This window comes from Hippoglossus hippoglossus, chromosome 24, assembly GCF_009819705.1.
Source record: "Hippoglossus hippoglossus isolate fHipHip1 chromosome 24, fHipHip1.pri, whole genome shotgun sequence".
Classification (NCBI taxonomy): domain Eukaryota; kingdom Metazoa; phylum Chordata; class Actinopteri; order Pleuronectiformes; family Pleuronectidae; genus Hippoglossus; species Hippoglossus hippoglossus.
In genome coordinates this window covers 14,971,707-14,988,000 of record NC_047174.1, presented here as the reverse complement: position 1 = coordinate 14,988,000, position 16,294 = coordinate 14,971,707, and the positions used below count along the sequence as shown (strand labels likewise).

Here is a 16,294-nt window from a genome sequence, read left to right as displayed (position 1 = left end):
TTTACAATCAAATCAATAGTATTAGTGTAAAGAAAGTTCTTAAAGTTTTAAGAATGGATTTAAAAGAAGCCTGAGAACTTGTCCGTCTTCAAGGGCAAAACAAGATCAAAGAGAATGCCATGATTTAAGAGGGAAATAATGCGACCACATTCTAAATGAAAGGCAGAAAATGATATTATACAACATCTAAACTCAAGGACAACAAATCAAATAAATCAACATCATTTAAAATTGATGGCAAAGGAAAATGATAAAAGAAACAGTAATAATAGTTAAAAACAGTTAAGTAAAAGCTTCTAGAAGACAGTTTTGAAAGATGATTTAAATGTCACTATTAAAACAACGACGATATGAAGATGTGAGTATTTGTTTGGATTATTAGGTTATGAGTAAATTTAACCTTGTACATTATCAATAAACCCAGTGCGCCCCCCCCCCCCACTCACAGCTGTGAGCCTCCAGCCCCCAACCCCTGCAGCACAATGCGTGCGTAAAAGGCAAGTTTACCGAACCCGGTTGGCTGGAGCGGGTGCACACACACACACACACACACGCGCACACTATCGCACACACACACACACGCGCGCGCACTGGAACCGGTGGATGAACTTCAGCAGGATAATGGATTAGCGCATCGCGGCTAAGAAAAAGGCGCAGCGTGCGATGAACTCCAGATGTCAACGCATTGGGAGAAAACATCCACCCACCCACACCGGGATGACTCACGGTGTGTAAAGCGGTAGAATACGCGGGCGCCGGTGCGGACGGGGAGATCGTGCGTGGGGTGATCCGACTCGTTTGTGGTACTTAAAGCTCCGTGGTTTGTTTATGGGGGAGAGAAGAAGGAGAAGAGGCAGCAGCAGCAGCAGCAGCAGCAGCAGCAGCAGCAGCGGGACTCGAGCCGACACACGGACTGACAGTTGCTGCAGGAGGCGCCGGTGCCAGATATGGACAGCGCGCGGGCCACCTCTCCACGCTGGTGCGCATCTTCATAAAGTCCCACACCTCCCGACGCCGGGTCTGTCCCGAGTCTGAGCTGCTGACGAGGAGGGGGGGGACGCTTCCACTTCCAACAACAACAACAACAACAACTCGTCCACGGAGAGAAGAGTTGGACACGAGCGTCAGAGAACTTTTGTCTTTTTTTTTTTTTTTTTTTTTTTTTGCCTTCAAACGTCCACGAAGCGGAGAACATGCGTCAGGAGGTCGCGAGGAGACTCCAGCTGCTGCTCGTGCTCTGGTCGGTGCTCCTGCTCAGTCTGGGCTCGGGCTTCCCCACCAGACACAAGAGTGTCGCCCACAAGGTGCGTGCTATTCTCCACTTTGAACATTTTGTGTCGCTTCTCTTTACATTGTCTTCATAGTTGAGCAACTTTCAAGCAGCTGCGACTCGTGGAATCTCACCTGTCACTGACAAAAGCTAACGAGTTTTGAGCTAACGGCTAAACTATTAGCACAGAACCCTTCAAAAAACAAATATAACATTGTTAATACAACATAAAACACCGTCAACATCACACATCACACGTCACAGACAAACTGACTTTTAAAAAGTTCTTGCGTAGCTTTTATTACACGTGAAACTGATCTTATCACAACTGTTTATTTAACTTTAATTATATAGGTTAGTAATAGTGTGCCATATGCAACACATGCCATCATTAAGTTCATTGAAATAAAGGAGACAATGTCACGCTAAGTTCACAGAAAGACTTTAATTTAAGTTTTAAAAAGTTCCTGTGTAGCTTTTGTTACACATAAAAATGTCAAATAATCTTAGCAGAACTGTTTATTTAACTTTAATGATGTAAGTTAAGGCAGGAAGTAGTTGTGTGCCATATACAACACATGCCATTATTAAGTTCATCATGCAAACGTCACAGAAAAACTTTAATGTAAGTTTTAAAAAGTTCCCGCGTAGCTTTTATTACACATTTAAATGTCGTATTATTGCAGCATAACTTTCATTCAGTACAAAACACACTACATTTAAGTACCTTGAGTAATTGTCATTTACGACACATGCTTTCATTAAGAAAAATAACAGGGACAATATCATTCAAACATCCCAGAAAACTTTCACCTAACGTTTAAAAAAGTTCCTCGGCAGCTTTTACTACACGTAAAAATGTAATAACTGTTATTAAAGACAAAACACTCTGCAATTAAGAACCTTTAACCTTATTAGTTAGGCTAGTAATTGTGTCATTTACAACATTTCACTGTGTATTTGATTCTTATTAAAACATCCATCAAGTAATTGAATCAATTCAGTGAGTAGATAAGTGGTGTTGCTCTCTTTTGTTCCATTCTTCTCTCCATGTATAGTAAACCTTGCCATCCCCTCTGCATACATCCTGCTATAATAAATCTAAACTCTCTCTCTCTCTCTCTCTCTCTCTCTCTACACACACACACACACACACACACTGTGTAGTGTGTTGTGCCTGTGTGTGTCTACGGGAATGTTTGTGTTACACACGGACATATTTGGATATCAAAGTCTGTTTGTGTGTGTTTGTGTCAGGGTTGAGTTTTTGCCTTTGAAACCGGCTCCTTCTTGTGTGGCCTCCCATGGATGCCCTATTGGGACGTTCTCTCTCTCATCATCTGACTGATTGATGTCAAAGCAAAGGGAAAGACAGGGAGAGAGGGAAAGGGGAGGGCGAGGGAGGGAGGGATGGAGGGAGGGAGGGAAGAAGGGAGGGGAATGATTACTGAGGAAGAAAAAAAAAAATCTCACTGCGGCTTGTTGAGATTGTTCTATTCATTCACCGAAAAGGCTGCAGTTGGTGACTCCGTACCTCCGCCTGTGACCTGCTGGATGCGTGTCTGTAAGTGGTGGATGGAGAGGGGAGATTAGAGGAAGGGAGAAGGAGGAGGGGAGGCTCAGCAAAGCGGGTGCCCAGTAACGAGATGCTTATGTAACCAGAATAAGGCGAACCCTAGGCATCCCTCGCACTGGGGCCGGGGGGGTCAAGTGTCATCCATCTGATTGTTTACATTGGCTCTTTATTGTGTTAATGTGGAATTTCCTGTTTTTTGGTTTTTACCCCCCATCTCTTGGCAAAGGAGAAACAAGAGTTTGTTTTTGAAGTGGCCTCTTTCCCAAATATCGTTTGTCCTGATCGCCCTGTCTGTTTTCTACGCCCACCAACCTCCCCCCCCCCCCCCCCCCCCCCCCCACCTCCCAGCTTAACCTCCACAACCTCACCCCGATTCAACCAGGCATGCATTTGTTGTCCCGTTTCCATTTGCAAGAGGCGGCGATCAAAGAGCTCCCATAGTTTATTGTTCTTTGTTCTTCTGTAATGGTTTGGAAACGGCCAAGTGCAGAGGCCTTTGATATCTGCGGGCACATAAATCAGGGCTGCCACACCGTCTGCCTCCCCAGAATCCACCAGATCCCACTCACACCCCTCACCTCAGCCCCCATCCCGTCCTGCTCCCCCTAACCTGAATGTGTGTCACCATCAGCAGCAGCGACAACAGTAGCTCAAAATGGATCCATTCTTCTCAGTCACTTGAAAAGAGGACAACAGCGCTGTGCCAAAGGGGTTGGATTTGTCATTGATGTCTCTCTGTGGAGAGAAGCCAGTCTCCACGCCAGTCTGGGGTCCCCTGCTGCATCCATATAGTTCCCCAGTTAAACGCGCTGCACGCCATCGGCCATCGGGCCTTTGATCAGAACAGCTCCACTACTGAGAGGAAGAGAGCGGGATCAGAGAGAACGGGGGGGGGGGGGGGGGGGGGAGGGAGGACGGAGGAGAGAGTGATATACAGGGCGAAAGAATACAGGATCCAGATGTGTAACAGGACGAGATGAGGAGGGTGTGAAAGTATGTGGCCTCTCATGACTCTGGACTTAGTCTTTCTTGTGAACTTGCGCAAGTCCTTGGGTGTTAGGGCATGTGTGAGGGAGGTGTACACGGACGCTGCTCAGTGCACTCAAGCTAATAACAGGCCAGTAGCCTAGTAATCACGCTGTCGTATCAGAAATCAGGGTAAATATGAGAGAAGCCGGATCTTGATTATTTGTTATTTTGACATAGAAGATCATTTGTTTAATTTGTTTGATTTAGACTAGAAGTAATATGTTAAATTGGAGATACTGGCAATACAACGTGGTGTTGGTGCATTCCCGTATGAAAAAGTTTACACATGGATAATGCACAAATAATTGCCTTTTCTTAAGATAGACCATTAATTTGAGGATTAAAATCTAACTTGATAAATAACTAACTAACTCAACAGATAACACACGCAAGCACAACTTAAAAGCTTTCTGATGCTATTTAAAGATTATTTTTAGGATTGAATAATTGGCTGAATAATCATTTATTAATTCTACAGTATAACATGTCGGGCAATAGTGAGTTTCCAAGGTGACATTGTCAAATGACTTGTTTATTTCGGTTGACAATCATATAAAACAGAGAAGAGCCGCAAATATTTACAATTCTGAGGCTTTAACTGGAAATGTTTTGTCGTTTGAACGATTAAACAATTATAAGAATAGTTGCAGATTATTTGTCTTTTCATCAGCTAATTGATTACTTGACTGTTTCAGCTCTACACTTTGCATATTGTCTTCAAATGTTTTAAGATTTACATGCGCATTAGTACTTCTTGCAATATTTAGCATTTAGTATTAGAATGTGTTCAAAATGTCGGTTGTAAATGGCCAATTTGGATTTATTGCAATATGCCCATGCATTCGCGTATGGCGGATGAAATTACAGCGAGATAGGCTAACCATCCCCAAAAGGTTATCTACTTGTCATCACTAGTTTACAGATATCTGGGGAGGGGGCCAACTCTTCATCCATCATTTATCATGCTTGACAGGCTTCTCCTCTAAACAGGCATTCTGTGTTCACATGCTTGGATTTGTCCGACCACATAACTTCTTTATGGGACAATCACAAGCAGTCAGTGAAAAGTACTCCCCGTTCCAGAGGCCATAACTATAAATCATCAACCGACTGGTCATTAATTCAGACATTTCTTCTCCTCTTTAGCCCCTCTAACTGCCGCTGGTTTGCTCCTAGTAGACCGCAAACTGGCTTAGGTCCAAACTTAAGGTCCTGTCCAATCATATGGTCATGCCACTTAAGTGTGTTCGGGACAGTAATGAGTGAATAGCAGACCGCAGGGTTCATTAGAGTTTGGTATAGTTTGGTTTTTGGTTTTGACCAGAATCAGGAATGGAATAGATGTATGTCCTGTTAGAGGTGAAACAGAGACATGCACCCTGGAGGATCAGACCTCTCTGTAAATCCACTTTTAGTGACTGTATTTCAGCTACAGTACAGCTCCCCTCCATTATAATATCACCATTAGTCTCAGAGATCAACGCTGCACAACCTGGAAGGTCACATTAAGCGGTGGCCATAGTGGCGGCAGCGCAGCAGGTTCAGACACACTTGCACCAGCCCAGGGGTCCCACGCCTCCCAGGCCCTCTCATTAAAGCTAAAAGAGGATCCCTCTGGCACAGGCCCCTCTTTGTCCGCTGCCTGGATGCCATGACTGTTGTGGGAAAAAAAGATGAGAATGAAATGAACGAAGGCTGGTTGGTCACTTGGCTCTTTAGTTGGATGCCTCAGGGGCTTTTGGGAATTGCTGACCAAGTCATGAGAAGGTAGATGGTTTCAAGGATTCTTCCTGGAAACAGAGCGCTAATTGTTGTATACACCTCAAAGAGTAGGAATAAATGATGGATTTATTTTACTCAATAGCATTAAAAATGGCCCTGGGTTTTGCATGTGTATCAGTGACTACCTTATGCTTGTCCCAGTTGCCCATTTTGAAGGTGGTGTCTGCACATCTTCAGCATAGATGAAAAATGGAATTTAATCTTTTAAATCCTTCCAGATTATAGTTTCTAATTAAGGTAAACACCCAATAACCCATCCTATGTCTTGATTTGTTCTTTCTATCAGGGTCACGGCCACCCTGTTCATAACGGTGGGGTCCAGTATGTCCCTGAGACTTTGGAGCAGCAGAACCAGGTGCAGAGTCTGCTGCCCGAGCCACACAGCCACCAGAGGAGGTGGTCGCACCCGCAGCACCGCTCCGTTGGGGTTCTCCCACAGCCTGAGCCTGAGGAGGAGACCAAACCCTTCATCCTGGATCTCCAGAACTTTCCAGACCTGGCCAACGCCGACATGAACTCACAGAACCCCAACATACAGGTGAGTGGAGAGTGACAGGTGTCACACATTTCTGTATCTGTTAAAATCCAGAAGTTAAGCTTCTAAGAGAGCCTTCAAGATATCTACAGGGTCAGGAATACTGCATATTCCAGGTATAGTTTGTGTGCTTCAGTCGTACAGTAATCAAGAAGTGGTGAATTATTGGTTCAATTTAAACACTTTATACGAGGAGAATTTCGAGGGTAGTTTTGTCTTTTATCCTCTAAAATGATTTATTTCCTTGACGTGAAACAAAATGAACAATCTCAGTCTAATCTTGAAGACTGAACTGTCCTCATCATCTGCTTCTAAATTGCCAAGAAGTTCAAATAGCAGTTATCCTCTTTTGCTCTGGTCAACATAATCAGGATGTGGTTCAAGGGACGTAATGATGCCGGCCTACGTCTACATCAAGCACAGAGACAGATGAAATGTCTTTCCCTGTAGCATTTTGACCAGATGTGCTCTTCTTTGACACTAACGTTATGCTCAACGGAGACAATTTAAACCAAATCCTATTATCATATTTCCTTCCTAACTGTGACTTTGAGGTCAAAAGAGTTATGAAAAGATTTCCCCTGTAATCTTCCTGTTGCCTGGTCTTCACATCAGTTGAAGCAGGCCCTTGGAAGCACTGCAGCATCTAGGATGAGTCATGTTGAGGTAATGAGAGGTAGTTATCCAGAATAAATGCTCAAATTCTCTCCCTGAGACGACTGTTTAGTTGGCTGAATGCTCATGATTACGTCTGCTTGGCTGACTTAGATCAGGGGAGAGAGTGTTCGCCTGCTAAAGTACTCCTCCGCAGATTTGAGATGGTTGATTTCTTAAAGAGCTTGTAAGTCAAGCACTAAAGCAGCCTGAAGGTACTGGTGGTGCTGCAGTTTTAATGACAGAGAGGGACAACATCCAAACTGATACCCCGTCTCTTTATTCCTACACAGGTGACCATTGAGGTTGTGGACGACCCTCAGATGGAGGTAGAGATGGACCTGGCCAAGGAAAAAGAATGGCTGCCCTCCTCTTCCTCCTCCCCCTCTTCCACAGTAGATTGGCTTGGCGGCAAGAAGCTTTTCTGGCCTCTTTTCTGGAGTTACACCGACGCCGATTCTGGCGAGGACAGCAACAGCCGGTCGGGCATGGAGGAAACTGGCGAGGAAGAGGAGGAGGAAGACTATTCGCTGGATTATGGCAGCGAGGAACCCTTACCCAGCGGAGTGGGCGGAGACTGGGACACTCGTTGGAACGAAGGCTGGGATCCAATGCAGAGCTACTATGGTTAGTTTTGCCAAGTGGTACACTCAGTCATACAACTCGTTTAGGCACCATATGCCAAAAAAGAAAAAAAATCACAATCTGCAGGTTTAACCAAAAGTAAAAAAAGTTAAAAGCGATTCAATCATTTAATTTTTTATAGCAAAAAAGAGATAATGTGAATGTCTGGGAGGAGAGACAGAAAGTGAGAAAGGATAGTGGAGAGAGAGAGAGAGGGAGAGAGAGAGAGAGAGAGAGAGAGAGAGAGAGAGAGAGAGAGAGAGAGAGAGAACAACAGGGCGGCTCAGGGAAGCTGCACGATAACTGTCTTCACAGTCAGAGACAACTAAATGATGCCAGCATGCGAGGCAGCATGAGCACTCGACCATCAGGACATTGTGGATTATGGGCACTTTGAAGTCGACACTGGTCGTGCTGGTCGCGGAGGCCTGCCTTTTGAAGATGGGTCAGATGCGCTTGCTAATGGCAGCGTGAGGCCGGCAATGTTCCCTGGGACAAAACAGCCCTCTGCTTGTGAACAATTAGAGGGCAGATTGGGAACTCAGAATGACAGGGGCCGTTCGGCCGGCTCTTTCATCCTTCCCCGGGACCCCATGGGCCCCCCCCCCCCCCCACCCCAGACCGTGGCGGCCCTCACTGCCCTCGGCGGCTCTGCCTTTTGAGCCTGTTCAAGAATTTCGGGGGCTTTCAGGGTCCTGCATAACTTTTACTGCTCTTTCCCCCTCTTAATTCTGCCTTCTTCTGGTGGGAAAAAATGTTGTCTCAGTTTGCACAGGCCACTAATTCGCTGGTAAAAATAGTAAATAATGAGTGAGAGAGAGAGAGAGAGAGAGAGAGATAGAGAGGGGAGAGAGAGAGAGAGAGAGAGAGAGAGAGAGAGAGAGAGAGAGAGAGAGAGAGAGAGAGGTGTACATGCTGAAAGAAGAGTAAAGTTTGATGACAGTTTTTAGGCCAATGTGTGTGAGTCCTACTGTAAATTAGTGCACAATCTACCAGAGCCTAGAGCATCTTTAAAGACATTTCCCATATATACAAATTTGTGCGTGGTTGACTGCCTTTTTAAGGCTGTTGTGGTTGTACAAACTTTTCAACGTAACCTCAAAACTCGGTAGCAAGTGTCCTGAGTAAAACCTGAGTATTTTGGCTCTACATCCTTTCCCTTTTCCATCTGCCAATATAAAGACACTCTCTGCACACGCAGACGAGCCAGCAACGGGCAACAATGCCTATTAAGTGGTCACATCTAAAGACTCTGAGAACATAAATCAAGGATGTCTGCCTTCGCTTCTTCTGTAATTAAGACTCTCCTGAGACCTTATTCTCGTATGGCCACATGGCGAGCTGGCAGCGCCCACAGAGTCAAATTGGGTGCTCGCTACACCCAGGCTGGTATTTCTGCACCCACCTCGCCTTTAATCAAGAATGACTTGTTTTCAGTATTATTAACACCACAAGGAAACATGGTGCGGAGGCAGACAGCCACAGCACAGCTTCTCTCTCTCTAATTTTACTGAAGCCGTTTTAAAAAGAATATGGGTTTGCATGGGAAAGGTTAGAGCAGCAGAAAACTGCCATTTAAATGGAAGAAACTAAGAAAACACATTGTGGATTAGACACGCAGAGTTCACGTCAGTACAAAACTGTAAGGTGCTTTTCTTTTTGTTTGTGTTTATAATCTCACATGACACCTTGAAGCTGCTTCCTATGGTCTTGTTAAATTAAGTCACCTTTTTGCAATAATTTAATGCTTTCATTTTAATCTCTCCATGTCAAATGGAGTGTGAAAGTGTCAGTCACTGAATTCTCTCTCCCACAGAAAAGGAGACGGATGAGTGGACTTCCTGGTCTCCCTGTTCAGTGACGTGTGGACATGGTGAGAGGAAGAGGACGAAGTCTTGTGGCTACTCCTGCACTCTGACAGAAGCCTCTAGGTGTGACCAGGAGCCCTGCCCCGGTGAGATTATACTTCCATTTGAAAGAAATACAATTTTATAATTTTTATGTTCCCGCTGGTTTTTAATCCACATCTTACTTATTACTCTCCTTTTTGTAGGTGATGTCAACACTGTGGTAGAACCTTTTCCTTTCGAGATGGAGAATGGCACCGAGCCATTTGGAACAGGTGAGTTCATCTAATGAAGAATGCTCCATAACATCTTTCATATTTTACACTGTATTGAAAACTCTTTACTCTTTGCAGTCCACAATTTTACAAACCATCCTCAGTTAGATATGTTATTTGATAGAACCTGCTTGGCTTAGTATGCTCGAGTAACAGCATGCCACTCATGTCACAAGGGTAAAAGGACTGGCTCACTGAATTGTCAGACATAAACCCCGGAGAATGTCTGCACAATTGGGTCCAGACTTTCACCAGAGTCTGCCAGAGGGCACTGCAGGTAGAGGCAGGACATAACGCTGCCAAAATCACATTTTGACACAGGCCCTCATCACCATAAGCTCACAAATCTTGTTGTCATTCCAAGTTGACATATTTGTCTGTGTCTCCTACGCGATGAATCCAATGGAAAAAAGTCTGCAGCCTCTCACTCTGTAATTTGCGCTCTCACATGCAGCCCCTCCAATTAAATTTCAGGAGATGGAGTTCAGTGCATGTCTGGAAGCAGCTATAGATGTTTATGTAGTTCTACCATGAACAACCGTAACATTATGTGGTATTGTCGTCCTCTTTTCAACAGATGTGGACAGCTGTGAGAAGTGGCTCAACTGTAAGAGTGAGTTCCTACAGAGGTACCTCCACCAGGTGCTGTCCGAGCTGCCCAGCTGCCCCTGCTCCTACCCCTCTGAAGTAGGATACACCGTCGTCAGTGTCTATGACGAGACTCATGGCCGGCAGTTCCGCTGGCGTGATGCCAGTGGCCCTAAGGAGCGCCTGGACATCTACAAGCCGTCAGCGCGCAGCTGCATCCGCTCAGCACTTTCTGGTGACTTGTCTACTCTCGCAGCGCAGCACTGTTGTTATGACGAACGCGGGCGGTTGATCACGCGGGGTAAAGGCGCAGGCACGCCTAACCTGATCAGCACTGAGTTCTCACCTGAGCTACACTTCAAAGTGGACGTGCTGCCCTGGATCCTGTGCAAGGGAGATTGGAGTCGCTTCCATGCGGTGCGTCCACCCAACAATGGGCTGAGCTGCCCAGCAAACCCCCATGAAGACGTGTTCATGAACGAACTAGAAGAGGCCAGGGAGTACTGAGGGACCACAGCCAAACGTACAACTTCACTCAGAGAGTCAGAGGGCCCAATCCTAATTTGAACGGAGGCTGTCTACCTTGAAAGTCACGAAAATATTACATCTAAACCATGCATCAGCCATTCATCATGCATTGATGACTCAGAGGAAATGCACTTTTGTGATTGGCAGATGTGTGGGGTTTAGAAACGATGGTGAAGTGTGGCTGTCTCAAGTTAGGATTTGGCACCGTGTCCTGACAACAGGCTCAACTGAACTGAACTGAATTACATGAATGGAAAAAAATGCAGTGTTCTCCCATTGCTTGCCAACCATTTACACATCTGGCATGACATCAAGCTCTGTTTCTTTTTATTCACTGCACTCTCCTGGGTGCGTGTGAGCATGATGTCTACCTACTGGCTTTTTTGACGGTGTCCTGGAGCGCTTGTGATTGACCATAGCAACATATGGTAAACATCCTGATCATGCTTCTTGGAGGTTTTACCTTAGGAAATGTATGACTCCATTTACACCTGGCAGTTAGAGTATCATGACCAGATTTTTATCTAGATACCATTTGAATGTGATGACATTTACACCTGGTATTAATGTGTGACTCCAATGTCACTGATGCTACATTCACAAATGTATCGACTCAGCTACAGATACGCCTGGCATCCACACTAGTCAAGAGTTTTAGAGCCGCTAAAACAGAGAAGTTTGGAAACAATGCTGGCCCAGTTTAAGTTTGAAAACTCTGCAGCCGTGTTTTAGTTTGGACGAGCAGAAACAAAGACGTTCAGAAACAATGACGTAAACACTCACAACTGCCTGCTGATTTTGTCTTTTTACTCATGACGTACCGTTTGCTGATTCGTCAGGTTCTTATCACATGACCCCCTTCTGGAAGGGGCATTAGCTTCAGCTAGCCGTGTAGAACGCAACATGGATAATCAATTATAAGCATTGCTGACTCTGTTGTCTTTGCTAACAGCTGTTAGCAAAGACAAAAACTGTTAGAATCTGAGACAAGCTACTTTTTGAGTAATCTGCATCAATTCCTCTGTCCAGTGAGACGCACACTCCTTCTTGTTTACACTAGCATGTGCATGCCCAGTTGTACGTGAGTGGTCACGTATAATAACATAGTAGTATGGACGTGGCCGGAGATCTGATTTAGCTTTAATGACTCCTTCCAACTCACGTTACATCCGCTACACATTGTCCAAAAAACAAGGAGCAAAAAAAGAGTAGAAGAAGATGGTAGATTTATTATTGTGTTTGTTTGCTTTTCTCTTCTTTACTTCATTCACAAATGTGTTGAATGAAGTCCACTGCTAAGGACTGAGGACAGGAAGGACTGATTCATGTGTTTATTGGCTAATGGCTTGTAGCTGCCTAGCTGCTACCTCGCTGGTCTGGAACTGTCACATGCGATTATGTATTTCCATCCACGTTGTTTGTGGGTTGACGACAGAATTGCATTTACATTTGTGTTAAATTTAGTAGAAACTGTACTTTTCCAGTGGTCCAGCACTTTCAGATTGCATTACCTTCACCCAAACACATTTTAATACCAGGTGTAATATGAATACATGAGCGTGGGCTGTATTAATGCAACAAACACAAGCATAGTCCAACAAATTTGAAATTTTGAAAAGAATGAAGGGTGTCGGACATAAGTAGACCCAAAAATGCCAAATGCATTCACATTAATGTACATTTAAACCAATTTTTTGGAAAGAAAAAAATTGTCATGATAAAAGAATTTGAGATGTGAACCTGAGAGATAAATTATTAATTAATCATTTGAAATTTTCAATTGCTTTATTGAGCTTGATTGTGAGAATTGTGAGAACAGCCTTTAGACAGTAATGCACATCACATTGGATTTCAAAAATGTTTTGTCACATAGATTGATGTTGTGCGTTTCCTCACATTTTTACAATATATATATATCATCTGGGTGCCAAAGAGTTAAAAAATCCGACTGTTGGTGCCTGTGTTAAATCCAACCTCCTAAGTCTCTTCAGTGCAAATGTAGGAGAAAGAAATAATCAGCTATACAGTGAGTAGATTGTGCTCAAAGATGTGTCTCTGCAATGTTCTCAGGGTGACTCACTGACCATGATAAACAAATTTGTTCATTTACCTCTACAGCGGAGCACTATCAGACTTTGTACAAAGTGTATCGGGGTAAAGAGTACTGAGTGTTATCGTGTGTGTAATCCGGATTGAAAGTGGTGAAGAGATAATACTTTTGTGCAGTTTATAAAAGCAAATAGATCCCTTATATCTGAATTATTGTTGTCGGTACATTAAGTGTGGTAGAAAGGTGTCATTGCAGTTTAAGCTGCTTGGATAGAAAGGACATTCCTATTCAAATGGACACGCCCAACATTGACCTTTAGGAAACGTTTGAGTCTTCCATCGTTAGGTATAGCACAAAGAAATGAAAAAGCTCATGTGTGACCATATTAAACATTGAGCATTGTTAGCATTGTAGCAGTAGATGTTTTAAGACTTTATACCTCCGCCAATAAACTCCAAGTGACAATCATTTTAAACCCCTTAGAAATATCCTACAACTCCAGGAATGGCCCTTTCTATCCCGTCTGATTTCATGGATGTTTGCTCCAAATCTTTTATTTTTTTTGAGGAACTCTGCTTCCAGATTTGCATTTACATTTTGGAATCACCAATTTTGAAGGAAGGCACTTTATTTATAAGTCTATACAGATTGGTGACAAATTGAAGGGGGAAAAAAAGAGTATACGAACAAAGGAACCTAACAAAGGCAGAAAGAGTATGAGGGCGGATAAAAGCATTGAGTATGACCATGATGTGAATCATATGCTATGGCCTTCGCAGTCACCAGAGCTCAGCTGAACACCCCTGGGAGATTTTGGATGGGCGTGTTACTCGTTCTTCTCCATCATTCATCACTTGACACCAAATGAGGGAATATCTTTTAGAAGAATGGTGTTAACCCTCCTGTTGAGCTCATGACGCTAATAGAAGCTCTTCTGGAGGCTTGTGGTGGCCCAAGACACTTTATATTGGGTTTTCCTTTCATTTGTCACCCAATTGTGTGTGTGCACGTGTATATATTTGAATCCACGCTCACACACACATGCAAATGATATATCAAAATGTACTCACGTTCGCCATTTGTCGACGGTAGTGTTATTGTGAAGGGTAACTCGCCAGAGATGCTGCATTGTTCTATGAGAGTGCATATATCAAGCGTTCGGTTGAGAGAAGCATGATCTTTTTGTGATTTCTGAATCTAGTATTACATATATGGTGTTGTACAGTATTTATTTGTCTGCTCTCGTTTTGTTTTTTAACTTTGTCGAAGCTTTGAAATGACTCTATACTCAACATGGTGCACTAATCCGACTGAAAAACGAAGGCACCCGCATCAAAAGGGAAACCACATGCCTCATATCGCTTCGTACAGCAACATAAAGTGTGTGTTTCATTTTACGTTGTACTGCAGTGCTATATAAATAAAAAATGTTGTTGCAATTATGCTGATGAAATATATATATAAAGACCTTGCATTCATCTGACTTTTTAGTGTGTCGTTTCTTTTTCCACACTCCAGATACCGTGAAGTGGAGCCAAGCATAGCACAGCACAGCACTGTAGAGTAAAATCCCTTATCCAACCAAGTAGTTATGCTATTTATTGACTGACCAAGCTTTTCCGTACCTTTCCTCTCCAACAGGTACCGTGCAGCGAGCATTCGGTTAGTACAAACACGTCACTTCCTTATGAAGCCACTGGGTGATATCAGGACAGCCAATGGGACACACCATACAGCTTTCTCTGTCACAAAATTTTAAGCGATAGTTTGACCTTCTGGGAAAAACTCTTTATTCACGTCCGTAATGTGGATTTCATTAGATACATTTCTAGCTCCAGCTTAGCACACAAAACGAGGAAACCAATTTTGTATTAAAGTTGGACTACGTGTCTTCCACCATCCAGAAATGAAGCCAAAATATTACCGATACAAACGCTGCAATGTTGCTATTTCGGAGCCAGAGTCTGTGCTGTAGTGATCAGGGGATGGAGCCGTGGCAGCGAGGTCCCCACTAATACATGCACTCGACCAATCGTGAGTCAGTCTCAGCTGTCAATCATGATGTTTCCCACAATTAAAACCAAACAAAGGACGTACAACAGTGAAAAGAACTACCTCAAATGACCAGAAATATCCTTGAGAAATTTGTAATTTATGTGTGCTTTGACTTTTTTATTTGGTCCATGTCCAATCCACGAACATGGATGAGCCAGGGTTTATGACCTCTACTGCAGCCAGCTACCAGGGGAGTAGTCATGCCATTCGTCTTTATATACAGTGTAAGGTTCATTCCGAGCAAAAGCAAGAGGAATGGCATTGGCCATAAAAATTCCAGGAAAAAGCAGCTTGGATATCAACGTAATGCAGACGTGATTCCACTTGACCCGGCAGACAGAACAGCCCTGCTGTACCATACTTTTAACCTTTTAAGCTCCTGCATGCTTTATCTAACCACCACCACCGCCGTCATCCATCTCCACCGAGGTTTCTAGGTTGATCTACCGTATTTCTACCATCATGTCCGAACCTATAGTCTTTCTAGAGGATTAAATAACCGTGAGATTTAAAGGTCAAAGGTCGGGGTAATCTAAATCCATAGGCTCAGGGAATCCAAACACTCCTCTCAGATACTCTAAATCCAGTGGGTCATGGTTTCTATCCTTCACGGCTATGCCTTCACATTAGAACATTAGGTCAAAAGTGGGATGCAATTAATGGAGGATGTACTAAAGTAAGGGAGATATTTAGAACTCCATCCCTCTGTTATGTATCCACTGTGTTCTAAACGATAAGGAGCTTGGTATGGTTTACTACGCTCCTCCGGTGATTTCCTAAGTTGACTACAGATGAGTGCCGCGTGGAGCGGAGCCAGACACATGTTGACCACATTGCTGCCGCAGAATAACAGATAAATAACCGCAGATGTGAGGACGCGGGGGAACGCAGAGAGGGACTGAGGCAGGGGGGAAACAGAAGAGGGAAGAAAAGGGGCACATGAAAGAGTGGATTCAAAACTGTCTCCGTCCAGAAGATGTTACCAGAAATATAGAATGGAGAGTTACCGGGAGGATGCGTGGTTTGAAAACCAGGGTGAATACACTTCACCGGTGGCACGTGTCAGAGAGGGAGAAGTACGCTGAGGTTAAACAGACGTTCCAGCTCACCAACGTTGGTGTGTGTGGATTATTACACATGCATAACGTGGAAAGATTGGATTGCCATCACCAAAGCATGCATCACCTTGTGCACCTATATGTTAGTCAATGAATGTGTGCGCGTGTGTTTGTGTGAGTGTGTGACTGTGTGTGTGTGTGTGTGTGTGTGTGTGTGTGTGTGTGTGTGTGTGTGTGTGTGTGTGTGTGTGTGTGTGGTGTGAGTCATTCCTCTGGTTATAGTGCCGGTGGCCCAGGCCTCATGCCAGCGCTCAGTGGTTTCAGATCTGTTTACTTTTGTAGGCTGGCAAGAACATGAGATTTCCTCTGGGTGCTCTGCGGCTGGTCAACCTGCAAACAGCCCAGCAGTCACTGCTCCGGCTG

At 44.1% G+C, this 16,294-nt stretch overlaps 1 protein-coding gene across 1 annotated transcript; it reads left to right on the top strand.

The window, feature by feature from the left end:
* Window positions 1–580: 580 nt before the first annotated feature.
* ism2b (isthmin 2b) lies at window positions 581–14,230 on the top strand. Its single transcript, XM_034579778.1, has 8 exons — window positions 581–1,304; window positions 5,944–6,195; window positions 7,140–7,473; window positions 9,287–9,424; window positions 9,524–9,592; window positions 10,170–11,929; window positions 12,016–12,348; window positions 12,502–14,230. The coding sequence occupies exons 1-6, from the start codon at window positions 1,194–1,196 to the stop codon at window positions 10,685–10,687; spliced, it is 1,422 nt and encodes a 473-aa protein (XP_034435669.1). The 5' UTR covers window positions 581–1,193; the 3' UTR covers window positions 10,688–11,929; window positions 12,016–12,348; window positions 12,502–14,230.
* The last annotated feature ends 2,064 nt before the right edge of the window (window positions 14,231–16,294 follow it).